The sequence below is a fragment of the Anomaloglossus baeobatrachus genome, chromosome 4 (assembly GCF_048569485.1).
Source record: "Anomaloglossus baeobatrachus isolate aAnoBae1 chromosome 4, aAnoBae1.hap1, whole genome shotgun sequence".
Classification (NCBI taxonomy): Eukaryota; Metazoa; Chordata; class Amphibia; order Anura; family Aromobatidae; genus Anomaloglossus; species Anomaloglossus baeobatrachus.
This window is the reverse complement of record NC_134356.1, coordinates 197,044,437-197,066,330: the sequence shown is the minus strand read 5'-3', so window position 1 is coordinate 197,066,330 and position 21,894 is coordinate 197,044,437. Positions and strand designations below refer to the sequence as shown.

Genomic DNA, 21,894 nt, shown 5'->3' with positions numbered 1-21,894 from the left:
ACCCCTTTATCTCTTATCCACAGGATAGGTGATAACTATGGAGGTCCAACTGCTGGAATCCAAACCAATCGGGAGAATGGAGCATTTTTATCCCTCTTAGAATGAATGAGTAATTCACGTGCACGGGGCTGATTTTTTTTTTTTTTTTTTGGGGGGGCAGCCCCATGGAGAAAGAATAAGTCCTCGGTTGGACGTCCGTCATGTTGCTCTACTTTGGCACACGCCAAGCAGCAAGTTATCACTTGTCCAGCAGATGGGCAATAACTTGTTTTCACCTGACATCTAATTTAATAATTCTCTCTCATTTTTTTTTATTAATTATTATTTTTACTTTACATTAGCACATTGCTTCTACATTGGTGCCTCCCAAGGGTAGAGTTGCATATGGAATGTTTGTTGTTTTTTTTTTTATCCATGGGCAGGGCATGTTTACATGTAGATTTCTTGAGGACCTGCTTGTCCCTACTGTATTGCAGATGCCGCAGTGGGTGGTCTGGGGCCTTTCTGGGATTTGGTATTAACCTGTTAAGAAAGGCATTGATATGTGCATTACTCAAAGGTGGTTGGATGGTGGGGTATGTGTCTGAAAATTTTGCACTTCATTTAGTAGACACTTTTTATAAAGTAGACCATATATACACTTGTAGCGCCCCTGAGACCAACAGAGTGCTACAAGGTTCTGAATCCCCACCAGGATGCAGGGCCTACCCCCTTAGGTACCCAGAACCCCAGTGCCGGTACCAACAAAAACCCAGGTAATACCAGTTTCCCCAACAATCCACCATACAATGGTACTTAGCTAGGGTGGGACCAATGGATGACCGCCTATAGGTGGAGTCACTCGAGTCCACCAGTTGACCAGGTGGTAAGGGCAGACTGGGGAGAGTTGACAGGCGAGGCGTGAAGGTGAAGGTGGAGGTGAAGTGACACCCTGACTCAGGTTGACGGTGACCTGGTACCCAGGAGAAGTGGTTGCCGGTGGAGTACTCCCGGAACTACGCACCGACTGGGTACAGGACCCTAGGACAGGAAAGAGCTTCAAGCCAACCTGTTAACACCTGCACAGCAAAGGGGACCATCAAGGACCTTGCTGACCCTAAAGAATCCGAAGACTCAGTAGCAAAGAGAGAACCGGGGACAGGACCTGAGACTCCAACCCCACAGGGTTCACGCTACCGTCAGGCAGACAGAAGTAGACAAAACACAGACTGGGGACCCCCAGTGTTCTATACCACGGGGACCCATTTACCAGAGGCAGGGGAAGAAGGTACCAGAGAACCAGAATGGCACTTTGACGAAGGGGACCTGGAGGTGAAACCAGCTGGCCTCGGGCAACCAGTTAACATCCCAAAGTGAGTAAACCAGTTGCACTGAATACCTGTCTGGACTCCTTCTTCCGACGCCCACTGCACCATACACCCTCTTGGGCAATACCCTACTTGCGGCGGGACTACCATACTAGCTGCTAATACCATCTGCCTCAGTAGAGACATTCAGCAGCGGCGGCTCCCTACATATAGCTGCAGCCTGCAACACCGCAAGTGGCGTCATGAATAACTTTATTCACAAATCCCCTGTAAATCCCCTCTAATTGTTTCAGTTTCCTGTGGGGTCCTAGGAATCCTAGTTACGCCCCTGTATCTATCGGACAAGCTCCAGGTTGTATATTATTTTTTTTTATTTATTTATTTTTTTTTTTTGCTGTGCTTTTTGTTGTATTATGCTTTCATTCTGACTATTAGTTTCACTGTCGTTTTTCCTTTGTGACCCAGTTTCTTGATTTTTCATTTTGTAATCACCTTATGAGTAATGATTGTCACACACCCATTTAACCCACCCCAAATATTCCTGTTTCTAAAGTAGTAGAACACATTTATCCATCCTTCAGTGATGTTGTATACTTGTTCTATTTCCTCCATCCATCAGTTTTACACCCAGATCTGCCAAATGAGATTAGCAAGGTAGATTTGCATTAGACACCATTTACTAGGGCTGATTGTGGAAGGAATAATTCTTTGCTTTAAAAATTAGCAGCATGGAAAAGTCTATGAATCCCCAGCTCTCTCCTATACTCCTATTTTATTGAGGGTGAAAGGACATTTGCATTGTGTGATTTACAAAATTGGGAACTCTTGTAAAGCAATGATCATGGTCACTACTCCCTGCTGCTTCTCCTGGATTCCTCTGCAGCATTCGACACCCTGGATCACCAGCTCCTCCTCACTATGCTCCGCTCTATTGGACTCAAGACCATCACTGCCTGCTTCTCCTCCTACCTCTCTGAACACTGTTTCACTGTATCCTTTGCTGGCTCCTCTTCCCCTTACTGTCATGGTTCCTCAGGGTTCAGCCCTAGGCCTTGTCCTCTTCTCTCTATACACGGCCCCTATTGGACAAACTATCAGTAGATTTGTTTTTCAGTACTATCTATATGCTGATGACATCCAATTATACACTTCTGCTCCTGACATTACTCCAGCATTACTACAAAATGCCAGTGATTGTCTGTCTGCTGCCTCTAACATCATGTCCTCCCTCTATCTAAATCCAAACTTCTTATGTTTCTTGCTTTCACTAACCATCATAAACTCAATATTGCCATTTCCGTTTGTTCTACCATTATGCCCCAGCAGCACGCCCGTTGTCTTGGGGTTATATTTGACTCAGATCGCTCCTTCACTCTCTGCATCCGATCACTCACTCGTTCACATTACCTCCTCCTCAAAAACCTTTAGAATTCGACCTTTTCTTAATGTTGACTCTGCAAAAACTCTTACCGTCACTCTTATACATTCTCATCTATTGCAACTCTCTACTAATCGGTCTCCCTCTTACTAAACTTTCCCCTCTCCAATACATTCTGAATGCACCAGCCAGAATCCTATTTCTCTCCAACCACTACACCGATGACTCTATGCTGTGGCAGTCATTGCACTGGTTGCCCATCTGCTACAGAGTACAATATAAACGTATCACTTTAACCCCGAAGGCCCCCCACAGTTCTGCACCGCCTTAATTTCGTCCCTCTTTTCTGTCTGCCACAATACCCGTGCTCTCTGTTCCACTAATGACATCCGCTATAATCCGAACCTCCCACTCTTGGCTCTAAGACTTCTTGCAAGCCGCGCCAATTTTCTGTAATAAACTATCAAAACCAATTTGATTTACTTCACAATTTCCACAGTTTTATGTGAGCCCTAAAAACGCATTTCTTAGATTGGCATATCACCTCACTTCACTTATCTAACTATTCCGATTTTGCCCTTCCAAATCTGGTAATTTGTTATCTGTTTACGCTCCCCCATGCACTTATTGGCACTCCGTATCTGTACTTGTACACATAATGGCTGATGACTGGTATTAGAATATACTAATTTCTTATATTGATGGCCGGACCATACAATAAAACCACTTTTTACCTATGTCCTGATAGACTGTAAACTTGCAAGCAGGGCCCTCACTCTTTGTATCTGTTGAGTTGTTACTCTTTTATGTCTTTGTACAAATCCCTCTGAATTGTAAAGTGCTACAGAATATGTTGGTGCTAATATTATATTAATGGTTGGATAGGTGGAAAATAAACAAGCATTTTACAATTGCTTTCATGGTGTAAGACCATTTCTGTTGTTCTGTAGAATAAAATGTACTGGTGGCCGCCCAGCCAGAGCTGGATATCTGGTGATAGGAAAAAATTCTACTAAAATTCTTCTTCTTTTAAACAAATTATATGCAAAGGTGACATGGATATAACTTAGTCATGTAGATAAGCTCTATATATGGGTGTACTGAAACCTATGCAGAGTTTTCAACGGTGACCAACAGAGTGCCAGGCCCATTGCTCCCATTTTGTCTATTAAAATCACCATAAGGCTATATGCGCACTAGAAATGTGAATTTTCTCAAGAAAATTTCTTGAGAAACGTCTGGGAGTGAAAGATTTCCGGACCTCCGGAAAAAATCTGCACCAAATCCGCATGCGGATTTGCCGCGGAATAGCCGCGAATTTGCCGCGATTTTCCCGCGGGTGGTTCCCTGCTGATTTTACAGGCTGTACTGCCGAAATCCGCAGGGTACCTGCGGAAAAGAATTGACATGCTCATTTTCTCAAGAAATTTTCTCGAGAAATTCTTCTCAAGGAAATTTCTTGAGAAAAATCCGCACAGTGCGCACAGCTATTTCTTTTTCTCATAGAATTTGCTGGGAAATGTCTGCACAAAGATTGCAGACATTTCTCAAGAAATTTCCGCGGCAAATCCGCGGGTAAATCCGCGGGTAAAACGCACTAGTGCGCACAGAGCCTAAGGGATTTAGACTCAAGTAGAGAACTACATAGCTGATACAAAAAGGCCAAATATGTCCCCAAAACTATCAGTTTGACATTACTGGGCTCCACATTAAGATATTAAGTTTTCATTGGTGACCTGTCCTTATGTCCTTTCTGATGGCTTACAGTGCACATGCGCTGACACATGCTAAATTCGATGATACTTAAAATGCTTTTATGTGAGGCTTAATAGTAAAAAAAAAAAAAAAACAACTATTATAAGGATTATGAATTCCTAAATATATCATAGAAAACACAAAGTAGTTGTGATTTTCTTTAAGTCACTTGAGTTTTGCACACAGACATGTCCTCATGTGCATTCTGGTGGTTTACACTGTGCATGCGCTGACACATCCCAATATTGTTCATCCTCGAATGCCCTCCTGTGAGGCTGTGTTTTCTATTTTATGCTTAGGAATTCTTGATCTTTTTCATAAAATCATCGTGATTACTTGACAGCCAGTGACATTTTGGCATTTTCTCTCTTTCAGTGTTAATGAGCTGTACGTAGATGACCCCGATAAAGAGAGTGGGGGCAAAATAGATGTGACCTTGAACATCAGCATACCTAACCTCAACTGTGACTGTAAGTACGCCTTTCTCAGGTTGTATTCTGTGTAACATCAAAAGCTTTATGCTCCTGTATTGATCTTGTAGGGCTCATTTATATTACATATTTCAGGATGAGAATATCAAAATTTGTAGCCTATTTCACATTGACTATTATTGTATATTCGGACATCTATCCAAATCGGTATGTGCTCGGCTGCACTGTACAGACTGGCCAAGGCTCTTCTGAACCAAGCGTCACAGCCTCATAGATATGTATGAAGCGGTCAGGCTCAGATCAGTAGACCTGTTTGGACAGATTTTCAGCACCTTTGCTTGGACTGAGGGGTTCTGCAGATTTTCAGCAACTTTGCTAGGACTGAGGGGTTCTGCAGATTTTCAGCAGCATTGCTAGGACTGAGGGGTTCTGCAGATTTTCAGCACCTTTGCTTGGACTGAGGGGTTCTGCACATTTTCAGCACCATTGCTAGGACTGAGAGGTTCTGCAGACTGCTGACAATTCCAGTGTACATGTAATGTTTTACATTACTAAACTGTGTGAACATTTTTCTTCTCTTCTTAGTGGTGGGGCTGGATATCCAGGATGAAATGGGCAGACATGAAGTTGGACACATAGATAACTCTATGAAAATTCCTCTAAATAATGGAAATGGATGTCGATTTGAAGGCCGCTTCACTATAAATAAGGTACGCTGCTTGTGCTATACTTGTAATGTCTCTAGTCTTACGTGTAATATAAGAGCAGGTACTAGTATTTTCTTAAGGCTCCATCCTTGGTGGTTTGCGTAGCACATTCCTCTGACTTACATCCATGCTCATATAAACTGTATATTTATATTATTGAATCCATTCTGTGGCAGAGACGATGTGGAATTCCTGACATATCTGAGCTATGCAATCACTGATACGAATTCTGTGCGGGGCTACAAATTATGTCTGGATGAGTTGTTAATAATTAATAATATATGGATGTGGGTTATGTGAAAGCTCATGCCATAATATGGGTGAGACGTAAATCCTGCGAGAACAATTGTACACCACCCGATTAGAAATGATTCATTGTGATATAACAGTCTAGAGAGTTGTAGCGGAGCCAAGTATACAAGTCCCATCAAAGCCTCCAGGAATGCAAGTGCTGGGAATTCGGAATTCCAGGTAGATTTTAATATACAGAAGGGGAAAGATTCCCCTATAATTTAGTGGCCATCATAACAAATTCCGAATACCTTTTGGTTTTTGGGTTCTTTTGACCAAGTGTATTGGCTTGGTGGAATATGACAGTAAGACGGTGGATTGCATCACCAACAGACTGGCGGAGTGACCTCTGATCCGTTGAATATAATGTACATCCTCTAGATGTCCAGTTGGAGGGATAAGTTGTTGGTTATCCACCTTTGCTCTACGCCTTAGGCAAATAATCTAAAGTGAAGTAGAGTGTAGCCAACTTCAGTAAAAGTTCACCAATCTGATCTTACCATTCGTTGGTTTTAGGTGCCTGGAAATTTCCACGTATCCACACACAGTGCCACAGCTCAGCCTCAGAATCCTGACATGAGCCACTTCATTCACAAGCTAAGCTTTGGGGATACCTTACAGGTAAGCAGGCACATCAGCCGACGTCTGCTCTACTGTCCAGCATATCAGGAACTATCACTGCGATTAAAGGGTTTGTCCTGTGGGGGACACAGTACCGACTGTGGAGGAGCAGCCCATCAGGGAGCCACCTATACATGTTTGTGTTTATTTTCCCACCCTAAAGCTGGGTTCACACATAGCGACAGCGACAACGACATCGCTGTTACGTCACCATTTTCTGTGACGTAACAGCGACCTTGTAAGTCGCTGTTATGATCGCTGCTTAGCTGTCAAACACAGCGACGCAGCAGCGATCATAACGTCGCTACATGTGCAGAGAGCAGGGAGCCGCGCACACTGCTTAGCGCTGGCTCCTTGCTCTCCTAGCTACAGTACACATCGGGTTAATTAACCCGATGTGTACTGCAGCTACATGTCACAGTGCAGAGAGCAGGGAGCCGCGCACATTGCTTAGCGCTGGCTCCTTGCTCTCCTAGCTACAGTACACATAAGGTTAATTACCCGATGTGTACTGCAGCTACATGTGCAGAGAGCAGGAGCCGGCACTAGCAGCAAGAGCGGCGGAGGCTGGTAACGAAGGTAAATATCGGGTAACCAGGAAAAGGTCTTCCCTTGGTTACCCGATGTTTACAGTGGTTACAGCTTTCCGCAGCTGCCAGACGCTGGCTCCTGCTCCCTGCTCGCTTCATTTCGTCGCTCTCTCGCTGTCACACACAGCGATGTGTGCTTCACAGCGGGAGAGCGACGACGAAAAAATGAAGCAGGACATTCAGCAACGAGCAACGACCTCACAGCAGGGGCCAGCTCGTTGCTGGATGTCACACACAGCGACAGCGACGGGACGTCGCTGCAACGTCATAGAAAATGGTGATGTAGCAGCGACGTCGTTGTCGTCGTCGCTGTGTGTGACACCACCTTAAGCCCATTAACAGTTAATCTTTATAGTAGGGGACATCCCCTTTAAAGTTGTAAGAACACATTTAATGCGATTTTGGGCAACACCACAGTTAGGCTAGGTTCACACACTGCTTTTTTTGACGCGTTTTTTTGCGGCAAAAAACGCACAAAAACGCACCTGCGTCAAAAAAACGCGGCAAAAAACGCGCGCGTTTTGCTGCGATTTGGTGCGGTTTTTTTTTGCTGCGTTTTTTGCTGCGTTTTTTGCTCACTGCGTCTTTATGCATTTTTTATCAGTGAACAAAGAAAATGTCTGTCATTTTCTTCTTCAATATGTTCTTCATTCTCCACTAGTGTATGCAGGAGAGCAGACAGCAGCTGCAGAACTACAAGGCTCAGCATCCTCCTTCCAGGACTGTATGCAGGATTTCTTTGCCCCCCCCCAACAAAAAAAATGACGTGGGCTTTGCCATATTTTTGTATGCTAGCCGGGTACAGCAGGCAGGTACGGGCTGCCCCCAACCCCCAGCTGCCTATTTGTACCCGGCTGGGAACCAAAAATATAGAGAAGCCCTTTTTTTTTTAATTATTTCATGAATTTCATGAAATAATTAAAAAAAAAAAAATGACTTGAGCTTCGCCTAATTTTTGTGTCCAGCCGGGTACAACTAGGCAGCTGGGGATTGGAATCCACAGTACAGGGTGCCCATGCTTTCTGGGCACCCCCGCTGCGAATTGCAGTCCGCAGCCACCCCAGAAAATGGCGCTTTCATAGACGCGCCATCTTCTGGCGCTGTATCCAACTCTTCCAGCTGCCCTGATGCCGGGTGGCTCGCTGGGTAATAATGGGGTGAGGGCTAGCTGTATATTATCAGCTGGCCCTAAGCCCGAAATTCATGGTGTCACGCCAATATTAGACATGGCCACCATGAATTTCTAGTAAAGATAAAAAAGCCACAACACACAGAAAAATATTTTTATTAGAAATAAAACACAACACAATTAGTGACTCCATCTTTATTGAAATAAAGAACCCCCCCTCCGCAGTAATCCTGGGGCAGGGTCCCGCGCCGTCCAATCCGGATCCAATATCATCTGATCGGTTTGCTGGAAGGCAAAGCGATCAGATGATGTGTCAGGATCAAGTGCCTGAATCACATGACACATCAGCTGATTGCATAAAAGCCATTTATACAATCAGCAGATGCATCGGTGCAAAAGAAAAAAAAAAAAAAAAAAAAAATACTCACTTATGTGCTGATTACCAGCAGCTCCTAGAGCGAGTCTGATCCCGTCCGATCGCTGCAGCAGCTGCCGGTAATCAGGTATGAAGTCTCCTGATGCATCCGCTGATAGGTTAAATCGGCCGGGCGCTGGCGTCAGCCCGAGACTTACGATCAGCTGATGCGTCAGGTGACTGCATCAGGTGATCCATCGCCAGGTCCTGCATCCTGCAGGCATACGTACCCGGGGAGACTGCACACAGCCGGAGCGGCGGTGGTACCGGGAAGAGGAGATAAGAGCGGGCATGGCACCGGGAGTCTGCAGACAGGTGAGTATGACTTTTTTTTTTTTTCTACTGTTCACTTTTGATTTCACAGCTGCCTCCACCTCCCGCCCAGACATGGCGCCGCACGGCAGCATACATGCACAGGACCGGAGGTGGAAGCGGCGGTCACGGTACCGGGAGGATTCACGCTTCTGTGTTTACTGACAGAAGGAATCCTCTTCCTGTACATGTCACTTTACTACCCACCTCCTGCGTTTATAGCTGCGTTTTTGGTCTTAGAAATGCACCAAAACACACCTATTTGCGTTTCTCATTGCGTCTTTCAACATCCCATTGCACTCAATGGATGAAAAGCGCAGTGAAAAACGCAGGAATAATTGACATGCTGCGTTTTTGTGGCACCACAAAAACGCAGCTGAAAAAAAACGCTGTGTGCAGACAGCAAAAATGAAAACTCAGACTTTGCTGGGGAAGCAAAGTCATGCAGTTTTCTGAGCAAAAACGCATCCGAAAACTGCGCAAAAACGCCACGAAAAATGCACTGTGTGAACTTACCCTTAGTTATTGGATACTTGATGATTACATGAGAAGCTGTTCTCTAATATGTCATGTCTTGAGTTTTCAGGCTAATGAAGTTTTTCTTAATTCTCAAAGATTATGTGAATAATAAATTCCAGTATGTCATGTCTTCAGGTTTATAAATGCCATCTTAATGATTTCTGGGACAGTTTCCATCTAGCTTTTTTTTTTTCCCTGGTCCTCTTCCTTCTATTTTAAGATTTTACATCAGTTTGTTCCAGAAAAAGCTTTAAGAATTGTTCCACATAACCACTTCTAAGAAAAGAATACTATATGTAAAAAGGGATACTGTTTTCTACAGACCTATTCTACAGTAGACATACACCGTGTACAAACATAACTGGCTTATGGAGTATAGTGTAATATATTGAGTTATTTAGGATTAGAAAGTTTTGAATGGTTTCTCCGAGCAAATGGTAAATGCTCACCCCTGAACCCTGTTCCATCACTATTGCACAAATGGCTCCTGTGGCCTAGAAATGATACGATCAGGTCACTGGTGATATCATCGCTTGTGGTACGGCAGCGGTGGAGCGGACAGCGTGGGCAAGTATCTTCTTTTATTGTATTATCCCCAAAGCTCCCAACAAGCAGATTAAACATTTGACTGGAAAACCTCTGTAAGGTCTCATTCACACATCGGTATTTTTGCATCAGTGTATGTATGCCAAAGCCAGGATTGGAATTTACAGAGAAAAACTGTAATTGAAAGATTGACCTGTTCTGGTTCTGGCAGACAAATACTGATGAAACACTGCTCATCAGTGTATATTAGGCCTAAGATGGATCGCTACCCAGATTTCATAATATATAAACTGGTATATATTTTTAAATGTGATTACAGATGGGAGCTGGCACCCCAGGCAAAGCCACCTGCAGTGTCGAGAAAAGCTATTACTGGGGGTACAATGGTAGTGTTTGACTGTTTCAAAAATGCTCTGACATTGGCTGGCTGCATGTAGGCAGGGTTTCCACCACATGGGACTATTGCCTGTTCTGTCCATTTAAATGGACCGTTACGATCTTTTGGTCCTTTTTTAAAGGAGGACACGTGGACGTCTTTGTATTTCCATTAATGTAGTTTTCCCAAAAATAAAACCAGTCACTTATCCATAGGAAAGGTAGTAAATGGTAGATTGCTGTGGCTCCTGAATAGTGAAACCTCAGCAATCACAAGTGCCCCCGTTAAAGTAGTACGGTGTTTGTACATGCATAGTGCCCTTCCATTCATTGTATATAGGACTGATGGAGATCTGCGGTAAACCCGTAGACTTTAAATGCGCACTGTTGTTGCATTTAAAGGGTACCTGTCACCAGAATGTTCCCTTATGACCTGTGGCCACCACCAGTGAGCCCTTCTAGAACACTGTATAGAAGAGCCCAAACTGCTCTGTATAATGTAAAAAAGACCTTTATTATACTCACCTGTGGCCCTATCGGGTCTAATTGGCGTCGCTGGTCTTAGGTCTGGTGCCTCTATCCTGTGCAGTCACCGTCCTCTTTCATAGATCTGTGTGGATGACACATCCTACGTCACCCACACAGTGCCCACCATTGTGTTCCTGTACATGCTCACCTCTCTCTGCGTTGTTGAGGGCAGATCAAAGTATTATAGTGTGCATGCACAGGCGGTCTTCGACCTTTCCCAGCGCCTGACCATTGCAGTACTTTGTGCTGCTCTGAGCAGGGCAGAGAAGTGTGCATGCAGAGGAGCACAATGGAGTACACTGTGTGAATGACATAGGATGCGTCATCCATGGAGGATGGGGACGAAAGGAAGAGAGGTGGCGCCAGATCAAGACCAGCGACGCCCATCAGACCCGACTGCCCTGCAGGTGAGCTGTTTTTTACGTTCTACAGATCGGGTTAGGCACTTATATACAGTGTTCTGGAATGCTGTATATAAGGGATCTCTGGTGGTGGCCACAGCTTATAGGAGAAAGACCTGGTGACAGGTTCCCTTTAAACTAGGGACACAAGACCCCTGTTCCTATGAATGATAAACCTCCTAGTGATAGGTCCCCCAGTGATCTAACACATCGCAGATAGCTAACAAAGAGGTTATACCATCATCAAAACTTGAAGGGGTTTTCCAGTTTCTGAAAACCCCTGTTCACCAGCTGCAGTTTCGTAAACTGTGCTTTACTCAGCTTCTCAGGTCCAAGAATGAGTCTACTCTGCTGCTACGCCTGGCGTTTCTTGTTGTCTGCAGTGCTGACGTCATGTCATTGGTGAGCTGAATGACAGCCCGAATTGATGGTATGATCTGCAGCGCTCAGTTATTGGCTGCAACAACATGATGTTAACATTCCAGACCATAATGCACAATGGTAGCATTTGGGAAACTTGATGCTGAACCCAGGAAGGGTGAGTGAAGCACAGTTAAGGTTTGTTTCTTTCTTTATTTTATTTTATTTTTTTGTGGGTGGGGTTAAATCACAGTTGAATGACAGGGGTATTCTGGAACTAGAAAACCCCATTAACAGCAAATAGATTGAAATGCGCAGACTATAGTTCTATTGTAGCAGTATTCTTTCTTCTATGAAGCGTGGAACATCCGAGTGCTTTACTTCAGACAATATACTTTTCTGGAACATTACTGTTTACTCAAAGACTAGTTTGTGATTAAATCGCCTGAAGCAATTGCGTCACCAGAACAATGCTGGCACCAGCTTTTTAAGGATGTGGCAAGACACGGTCATGTAAGCTGTAGCTTAATGCAATCATGGTGATCTTTTTTAGTTTTCCTACATCAATGGGAGTGAGTACAGGGTGAATGTGCGTCCTGGGCTGATGGTGTTTGGATGAGCTCAATACGTGACCTCAATGAGCGAATGTTTATGATGCCACCTATGTTATCTAACCTTTCCACCCACCCTGAGACACTCCCAAGCTCTAAGGGTGTTGTATGTGATGTGTTCTATATGGAGTTCCTAATTTGGTACACACAACAGTCATCCGTCCGAAAAGATGGACCAATGGGAAGCCGTGAGTTTTTTCATAACGTGTGTTTGTGTATATACACACTGATGGGCGATGAGAAGAGAATAACATTGCTTATATCATTCTGGTGTCACCTATCAAGAGGTGAGGTATTAGTAATGAGGAGCTGGGTTGCCAACGGTCCAGAAATTCTACGACAGTCCATAAAAATAGGACCCTTTTTTTTTCTTTTTTTTTCTTCCCCTGTTTGTAAAAAACAAAAAAATTAAATCATCTGTGAAGTTTTTGAAACTGAAGAAACTTATACTCGTACATATTGTTCTGACTGTTAATTATGATCATTTTACAGGTTACAGTGACTGCAGCTGATGTCTTCATATCAGTATTATAGCCTATAGACCTTTATCACTTCTCATATACACTATAGTTCAAAAGTTTGGGGTCACCCAGACAATTTAGTTTTTTCCATGAAAAATCATACTTTTATTTATCAAATGAGTTGTATAATGAATAGAAAATATAGTCCAGATATTGACGAGGTTAGAAATAAGGATTTTTACTTGAAATAATTTTCTCCTTCACACTTTGCTTTCGTCACAGAATGCTCCTTTGAATCAATTCCCACTTTGCAGACCTTTTGGCATTCTAGCTGTTAATTTGCTGAGGTAATCTGGAAATATTTCACCCCATGCTTCCAGAAGCTCCCCCCACAAGTTGGATTGGCTTGATGGGCACTTTTTTTACATACTATACGGTCAAGCTGCTCCCACAACTGCTCTATAGGGTTGAGATCTGGTGACTGGGCTGGCCACTCTATTACAGATAGAATACCAGCTGCCTGCCTGTTCCCTAAATAGTTCATGCATAATTTAGAAGTGTGCTTTGGGTCATTGTTCTGTTCTAGGATGAAATTGGCTCCAATCAAGCGCTATCCACAGGGTATGGCTTGTCATTGCAAAATGGAGTGATAGCCTTCCTTATTCAAAATCCCTTTTACCTTGTGCAAATCTCCCAATTTACCAGCACCAATGAAACCCCAGACCATCACATTACCTCCACCATGCTTGACAGATGGCGTCAGGCACTCTTCCAGCATCTTTTCAGTTGATCTGAGTCTCACAAATGTTCTTCTGTGTGATCCAAACACCTCAAACTTCAATTCGTCTGTCCATAACACTTTTTTCCAATCTTCCTCTGTCCAATTTCTGTGTTATTTTGCCCATATTAATCTTTTCCTTTTATTAGCCAGTCTCATATATGGCTTTTCCTTTGCCACTCTGCCCTGAAGGCTACCATCCCGGAGTTGTCTCTTCACTGTAGACGTTGACACTGGGGTTTTGTGGATACTATTTATAGAAGCTGCCAGTTGAGGACCTGTGAGGCGTCGATTTCTCAAACTAGAGACTCTAATGTACTTGTCTTGTTGCTCAGTTGTGCAGCGGGCCTCCCACTTTTCTTTCTACTCTAGTTAGAGCCTATTTGTGCTCTCCTCTGAAGGGAGTAGTACACACCGTTGTAGGAAATCTTCAGTTTCTTGGCAATTTCTCGCATGGAATATCCTTCATTTCTAAGTTCAAGAATAGACTGTCGAGTTTCACATGAAAGTTCTCTCTAGCCATTTTGAGTTTAATAGAACCAACAAATGTAATGCTCCAGATTCTCAACTAGCTCAAAGGAAGGTCAGTTTTATAGCTTCTCTAATCAGCAAAACTGTTTTCAAGTGTGCTAATATACTTGCACAAGGGTTTTCAATGGATTTCTAAACATCCATTAGCCTTCTAACACCGCAAACACAATGTACCATTAGAACACTGGAGTGATGGTTGTTGGAAATGGGCCTCTATACACTTATGTAGATATTGCATTTAAAACCAGACGTTTACAGCTAGAATAGTCATTTACCACATTAACAAGGTATACAGTGTATTTCTGTTTAATTTAATGTTAGCTTCTTTGAAAAATAAAATATGCTTTTCTTTCAAAAATAAGGAAATATCTAAATGACCTTAAACTTTTGAACTGTAGTGTCTTGTCTATCCATGATTTTTTGATAGGAAAAAATAAAAAGTTAAGTTGGGAATCCTGATGGGGAGAACAGCTCTTTTTGGTGATCTTGTTCATTTATCTCCTCCGTAAAAGAGCTGACTCTTTTCAGTCCCAACATGTATTTATACTTGCATATTTATGACAAAATCACCGACCCTGGTCGAAACCCTGTGTACATGCAGCCAGCCAATGTCAGAGTATTTTTCAGGCAAACATTATCATCTTACGTCCAGTAAGAGCTTTTCAGAGGCTGCAGGTGGTTCTGACTGGGGTGCCGACTTCCATCATTCACAGAAGGGAGCCCGCTCTTCTCATGCAGATGGGTCGCAAACGACTCATCACTATGAGATATATTAGGCAGCAAGTAAATGGTAAATTTGAGATGGTAATGTGTTCGGATCCACAAAGATGGGAAAATATAAGAACTGAGCGATTTTGTAAAAAACCACACTGGCTAGATGACACAGCATCTCCAAAACCGCATGATTGTTGGAAAGTGGCCTAAAGAAGGATAACCGGTGCAAAGGAAACAGGGTCACGGTTGTAATCATTGATTTGTGTTGGGCGTGGAGGCTTTTCCATTTGGTCCGATCATGCAGAATTACTGTAACACAAATGACTGCAAACGCAAATGTTGACTATGATAAAAAACAAATATTCATCTCCTTTTATTTGAACTGTTTATGACCTTGCCTATATAATTTGATGCAGACCTGCAGGGCTAAGCAAAGGTCCTGAGATGTCCTAAGATCATACCCAAAGTGTTCACACTTTTAGGTAAAAATAATTAAAAAAAAAAAAAGGCCAATTTCTAAGACTAAAATTCATAGCCCACTATAGCTAACACATCCTTTCTCTTGGTCAGTATTAATTTGTGCTTGCTTGTATTTCAGGTTACAAACATTCATGGTGCATTTAATGCCTTGGGAGGAGCAGATAAACTTGCCTCTAATGGTAAGCACAGTCAATTTCTAACAATCGATGAAAACCTTTCGAAAAAAAAAAAAAAAATATATATATATAATGTATGTAGAGATATGATATGATATGAAGTGAAATGAAAACTGGTTTTGACCTGGTGTGCTCCAAACACAGGGGTTCCTGCGTGTTGTAGCCTAGGAAATAAGTAACAATACTATTATTTTTTTTCCTAATTTGGGCCGCAAACTTTGTAACAATATAAATTGTCCTTTTTATCTTTCATTAGCACAAACAACCCTTAATAACTGGTTGTCTATTTAGTTATTGACCTAAAGAAAATGTGTCACTATAAAATCAAATAAAATAATTATAAACATTTTTAATTGTTTTACTGTATGTTTATTTTATAGGCATCCATATTATTTAGAGCTGTTGTTCCTAGCCCTAGGCAATGGGTCCCCAAACTGTGACTTGGGAGCCACATGTGGCTCGCGGGGCCCATGATTTGTGGCTCGCGGGGCCCATGATTTGTGGCTCGCGGGGCCCATGATTTGTGGCTCGCGGGGCCCATGAGGTGTGTCTGGCGGGCCCATGATTTGTGGCTCGCGGGGCCCATGAGGTGTGGCTCACACGGCTGCCAGCTTGATGCATTAGCACCAGGTCTAGCAAGCTGCTATGAGGAGCAAATTTCCAGGTGGTGACTCTTCTGAGTAGATCCGCACAGAAGAGCTAGATGCTCACATTCTACATTTGGGGGTTATAAATGTGTTAAACTAAATATAGGATGATACCATCAGTTAAAAGGTCACTTGCAGCTGGATACAATAGTGTGAGGCGTAGGCTTGATGTAAGAATACTGAATATGAGTAAAGTGCGCACACCTGGAAATATATTGCCTATAAGAAAGGGAGCACAAGATCTCTATTTGCTTTTTGTGGGGAAGTTTTTGGTGTCTTTATACTAGGTTCTGATGTGACTACTATGAGGGCAGGGTGGACTGAAGTTGGCTTGTGACCCTCTCTGAGAGCTGAAAGTGGCTCTTGCAGTAGGAAAGGTTGGGGACCACTGCTCTAGGGACATAATACAATAGGCACGGGAGCCGACACTGTTCTCTAATACAGCAGTGAGCAGTATATACTGGGAGGAAGGAGATGCGGAGAGATGGGTGCTAGCCTGTCTCATAATGACATGGAATCTGAGAGAAAAAAACAGCAGAAATGAATATATACGATATACGGTACTTACTATATATATTTACCAAGGATTGCTGTACCAAGGATTGCTGCTATTTTTTTGTTTCTTTTCATACAGCTTTGGCATCTCATGACTACATTTTAAAGATTGTTCCAACCGTATATGAAGAGCTGAACGGGAAGCAAAAGTTTTCATACCAGTACACTGTAGCTAATAAGGTATGAATAAAGCTGGCAACTGGAAACGTATATTTAGAAGAATGATGTCAGTTTTATTCTTAAACTGCACAGAAGGGGGTTGCCAGAAGGCAAGAAACTGAAAGACAGACTTCTTAAAGAAAATAAAAAAATTCCAACAAAGTTACATAGCCGAACAGTAATGTAATCCTTAGATAACCAAAGAAGGCCTCGTCTGTTCATATTTGACGTAATCATGGCGTGACTGTGTTCATCAGTATGCCTTGGCTTTGCCTGTAAATGTAGGATGGATTATGAACCTCCCATCAATCAGTATTGTGTTTTTTTTCTGTATTTAGGAATATGTAGCGTACAGCCACACTGGAAGAATCATCCCTGCAATCTGGTTCCGGTATGACTTGAGTCCCATCACCGTGAAATATACAGAAAGGCGGCAGCCTATGTATCGATTTATAACCACGGTAAGTAATAATGGTTGTTTGTGGTAGATGAACTATTATTACTATTTGTACTTGTTACTGTTTACGAATAATAAAAAGTAAACTATCAAAAGACGGGTAAAACCTTGAATAAAAACAATGAATTTATACACTGCAATAAGTAAATAGATAAAAGTAACACATTAAAAAAACATAGGGTACTTAGTTGATCTTTATTTTCTAAAGAAAAAAAATCTCACCCTGACAAGGTATACCCAATGAGGATGGTCCTTAATTCTTGTAATTCATCTGCTACATATCAGCAGGCCTCAATATAGAGGACAGCCAGGAAAGATCTGGACCTATCACACTCCAAATTGTACAAAGATCTAAGCCAAAATTGACAACATTGACTAGCACACCTGTCGGTAAAAGTATAATGTGTAGGTGCAAATTCACACTGTGGCCACTAACAGACAAATATAAACTAGAAAAAAAACAATGAATGTATACCCTGCAGTAAGTAATTAGGTATAAATAATACAAATTAAAAATATAGGGTACGCAATTGACATTTTTTTGGTAAAAAAAAAAAATGGAAAAGCCATCCCACCGCGATAAGGTGTACCAACTATGGATGCTCCTTAACTGCAGTAGCTCACCTCAAGAAACATGTCCTAGATATTTCACGCTCCTATGTAAAATTAAAAAAAAAATAAAATAATATCTAGTGGATGGAAATATGTTCGCTCCATTTATTTTTTTTTTCTTCTAAATCATAGTTGCTCCTATTTTTTACGATAATCTGTGTGTGTATATTATTGTATTATTATTATAATAATATACACGCACAGATTATCATAAAAAAATAGGAGCAACTGTGATTTAGAAGAAAAAATGGATCGAACATATTTCCATACACTAGATATTATTATTATTTTTTTTTTTTTAATTTTACATAGGAGCGTGAAATATCTAGGACATGTTTCTTGAGGTGAGCTACTGCAGTTAAGGAGCATCCATAGTGGGTACACCTTATCGCGGTGGGATGGCTTTTCCATTTTTTTTTTTATTTTTTTTTTTTTACCAAAAAAATGTCAGTTGCGTACCCTATATTTTTAATTTGTATTATTTCTACCTAATTACTTACTGCAGGGTATACATTATATATATATATATATATATATATATATATATATATATATATATATATATATATATATATATATATATATATATATATATATATATATATATATATATATAATTAAATACTACATCTCAAACATATTTTATTTCTTGAGAGACTTTTTTTGCCATAAAATTCGGTCAGATTCTTGTCTTGTTCTCTGTCTGGCTGCATTTCCATTTGTCTCCGGATACTGACTTGGCTTGTGCATCCGTATATCCTGATCCTGATTTCTCCGCTCCTGACCCCATCTACGTCTTTTAATCCTGTGCTGCCTGCCCTGACCTTGGACCCTCTGACTTAGTCTCTGCCTGTGTCCTCTGTACTTGGTACTCCTGCCTTGACACATCGGTCAGCTGCTGCAGTCCAGTGTACTGCCCTGGAGTGGTATTTGGTGACTGCTGACAGCCAAGACTATCCTCACCATCAGAGGCTCTAGTGAATACCTGGTAGTCACTTAGTCGCGCCCCTTCAGGTTAAGCCCAGGCCATGGCGCAGTAGGTTCACACCCACAAGCATTAAAATAAGCTACATATCACTGGAAATGGGTTGTCTGCCTTTACATCATGCTTCTCTCAGATGTACTAGCAAAAACATGGTGGCAGATTCCTTTTAAGGCCAGTGCATAGCATTGGGACTCATAGATAAACTCAATAAAATGCCGAAGTGTCTGAAGGTACCCTTAATACCCTAGAAATACACAGAAATATTATGCTGCTTTCATTTGGTTTCTTGTCTAAGAATATCTATATCTTAATGGGGTTGTCCACCTCTTTTGTCAATTTATTTATTTTTTTTGTTTTAAATGCAAGAATATGGGTCTAAAAATAATTTTTATGAATTAAAAATTTTGCCCCATTTGGCTTTTACACTGTAACTCTGGTGGGTGTGGGTCCACACCGGTGTACTGCGAGTGCAGGGTGAGAATGGCAATAGCCGGCAACGGAGGAGAGAGAAAGATAAATCCCTCCCTCCGCAGCGCCGGCCTGTCCCTCCTCAGCACTGGCCCGCCACTCCTCAGAGGTAGCCTGCATGACACTCGGCTCCCGCTGTGCTGCCAGCATGAGCCAAGTGTCATGCGAGGATCGCAGTAGTGCCCTGTGTGGCCCCGGCCTTATAAACCCACTACTGGTAGGGGATAGGTCAGAACAGCAACACTCGCAGGATGCAGGTAATTAAACTCCCGCAGAGTCTGGCCACGTCTCACTACAGCCAGGTGGAGACTCTCCAGCAACAAGAGGATAGCAGAACTAGATATGTTGCAAGGGGCAGCTCACGAGAGCAACTGACACAAGGAAGAGCAGAAAGTTACTAAAGCAGATTCATTGCCACCTTTATATACTTCTTTGTGAAATAAGTTTGTTTATAGAAAATCAAAGAGAAGATGGCTAGACAATTGGCATTAAATAAATCACAAGCTCTACTGTGTTCCGGTAGGCACTACTGATGAGAAATTTCCGTAATGCTGAAACTTTGCATAACTTCCATACTAGTCCAATTCAATGCACTCAGTGTGTTCTGCGAGATTATCAAAAAATATGCTCCTTTTCTCACGTTAATATTTACTATATAAAACTATTTAAAGAAGTTTTCCACTACTACTGTGATTTCCACCCCCCTTTGTTTTGTCCTATCTATTCCTAAATTACACTTACCTAATATACTTCTATACTTCTGCTACCTACCCTGCTCCATCAACACAGGATATTAGGAGCTGAAGTATATTAGGAAAGTGTTAGGACAAATGAAAGGGGGTCACATTAGTAGTGGAAAACGTCTTTAACATTGCCATGACTTTTTTTCAATTCTTTGTTACCTACTTCTTATTTTCCTTCAACTACCTTGATGGTATGACGTAAGACACCGCCCCCCCCATACACGTGAGATTTACATCAGCCAAACCTGATGATTTTGGTAGGATCAAACAACAGTCGTGTTAAGCCTCCCAAATCTCCCCTGATAGATGTTGTTTGGGAGATAAGGATCTGGTGCGTCCGATTTCGGACTTCTAATTTCTTTGTTCTCAATGGAATAGCCATCCTCTTAAGAGTGTGGCAATATCTCTCTCAAAGAGAAAACAGGAACTCTCGGCCGAGCAAACAGTCCTCTGTATGGAAGAGTCGGGAGAGAGGAGTCCTCTGTATGGAAGAGTCGGGAGAGAGGAGTCCTCTGTATGGAAGAGTCGGGAGAGAGGAGTCCTCTGTATGGAAGAGTCGGGAGAGAGGAGTCCTCTGTATGGAAGAGTCGGGAGAGAGGAGTCCTCTGTATGGAAGAGTCGGGAGAGAGGAGTCCTCTGTATGGAAGTCGGGAGAGATAGCTATCGGCTGAATATTATTATATGTTATTATATTAGTATTCAGCTCTTTGTTCAGTCCATCGCTGTCTATTATGTATGGGACACCAGAGAGTTTGCAATTAAAGACCTGCAGGATCTATCATCAACGATTGTTAGGGTATGTGAAAAGTTTAAAAATTCTCTTGCAATTCCAGCCTAAAAATCTGTATCACTTTCCAGTAAATTGGAATTTTAAATGTTTCTTTTGATGGAGAATTTACCCACAAATTTTAATGATTGCATTACTATGGGTGAAATGTGCTTCGAAAATCTGCAACATTTTTGCAAATGTGAATTAATCATAAAAGAAGTTACTAAAAAACTAATGCCCAACAAAAATGGCCACTTGATGTAGAAAATAATCTGTCCGTGTGGCGGGGCCTCAGGATAGAAAGCTTTATTGGGCATAATGATGGAGCTTGAGTTTTCGCAGAATGCCACATTTTATTTTAAGTTTCTGAACATAGCAGTTGGAACTGTACGAATCCTTTTGGTTGGGACAGATCCCAGTCATGTTATTTCAGGAATTAAAGATTCCTGTAATCGCGTCATGGAGCACAATTCCCGAAATAGGATTTTTATGATTTCAGCTTCTGTACCATGCCAGCTAATGGAAAAAAGACACGAGTTAATGAGAAGAGAAGCTATAGAGTTTGCGCTTACTTCATTTTGTTTCAAAGCAGCACTCGCCTCACCCACACAACACGCTTCATAGGAAAGCACTTATTGTGTACACACAGCAGGTCCTTGTTGGAAAAAGTTGAGTTTCTTCTTTTTTTAATAAACCTCATTGTTGCTTGCATGACTCAGAAGATAATTTTATACTAAGTACCTGAAAATGAGCCACGGATGCCTGGTGCTGTCATTGATGTGGAACACTATGATCGCTAGTGCGGGGGTTTAGATCCGGGAAGCACTCAGAGGCTCATGGGAGGAGTGAATATTGGGCTTTGCAGAGCTTCGGGAACTTTAGTTTTTGAATGGGGATATTTTGAGTTGAGGGTCTGGTTTATGCTGCCGCTGAGGGATGAGAAGGACCGGAAGAGTGCTTTTACTCTCTAAGAGGAAGAGCCATTGACTGAAATCTAAGATTAAAATCAAGCTGAGCCTTTAGCGGGAAGTCAGCCATAAACCTAATGTGTTTTTGCTTGGTTATGTAGATACAAACAGGAAC

The 21,894-nt window shown here is 42.1% G+C and overlaps 1 protein-coding gene across 1 annotated transcript in view; it reads left to right on the top strand.

Annotated features, from left to right (window-relative positions):
- ERGIC1 (endoplasmic reticulum-golgi intermediate compartment 1) overlaps positions 1-21,894 on the top strand; it is a 140,284-nt gene that overhangs the window by 83,229 nt on the left and 35,161 nt on the right. Inside the window, exons 4-9 of the mRNA XM_075342352.1 lie at positions 4,816-4,910; positions 5,457-5,581; positions 6,386-6,490; positions 15,359-15,419; positions 16,698-16,798; positions 17,116-17,238. Coding sequence (XP_075198467.1) covers positions 4,816-4,910; positions 5,457-5,581; positions 6,386-6,490; positions 15,359-15,419; positions 16,698-16,798; positions 17,116-17,238 — 610 coding nt within the window. The remainder of the gene's footprint in view (positions 1-4,815; positions 4,911-5,456; positions 5,582-6,385; positions 6,491-15,358; positions 15,420-16,697; positions 16,799-17,115; positions 17,239-21,894) is intronic.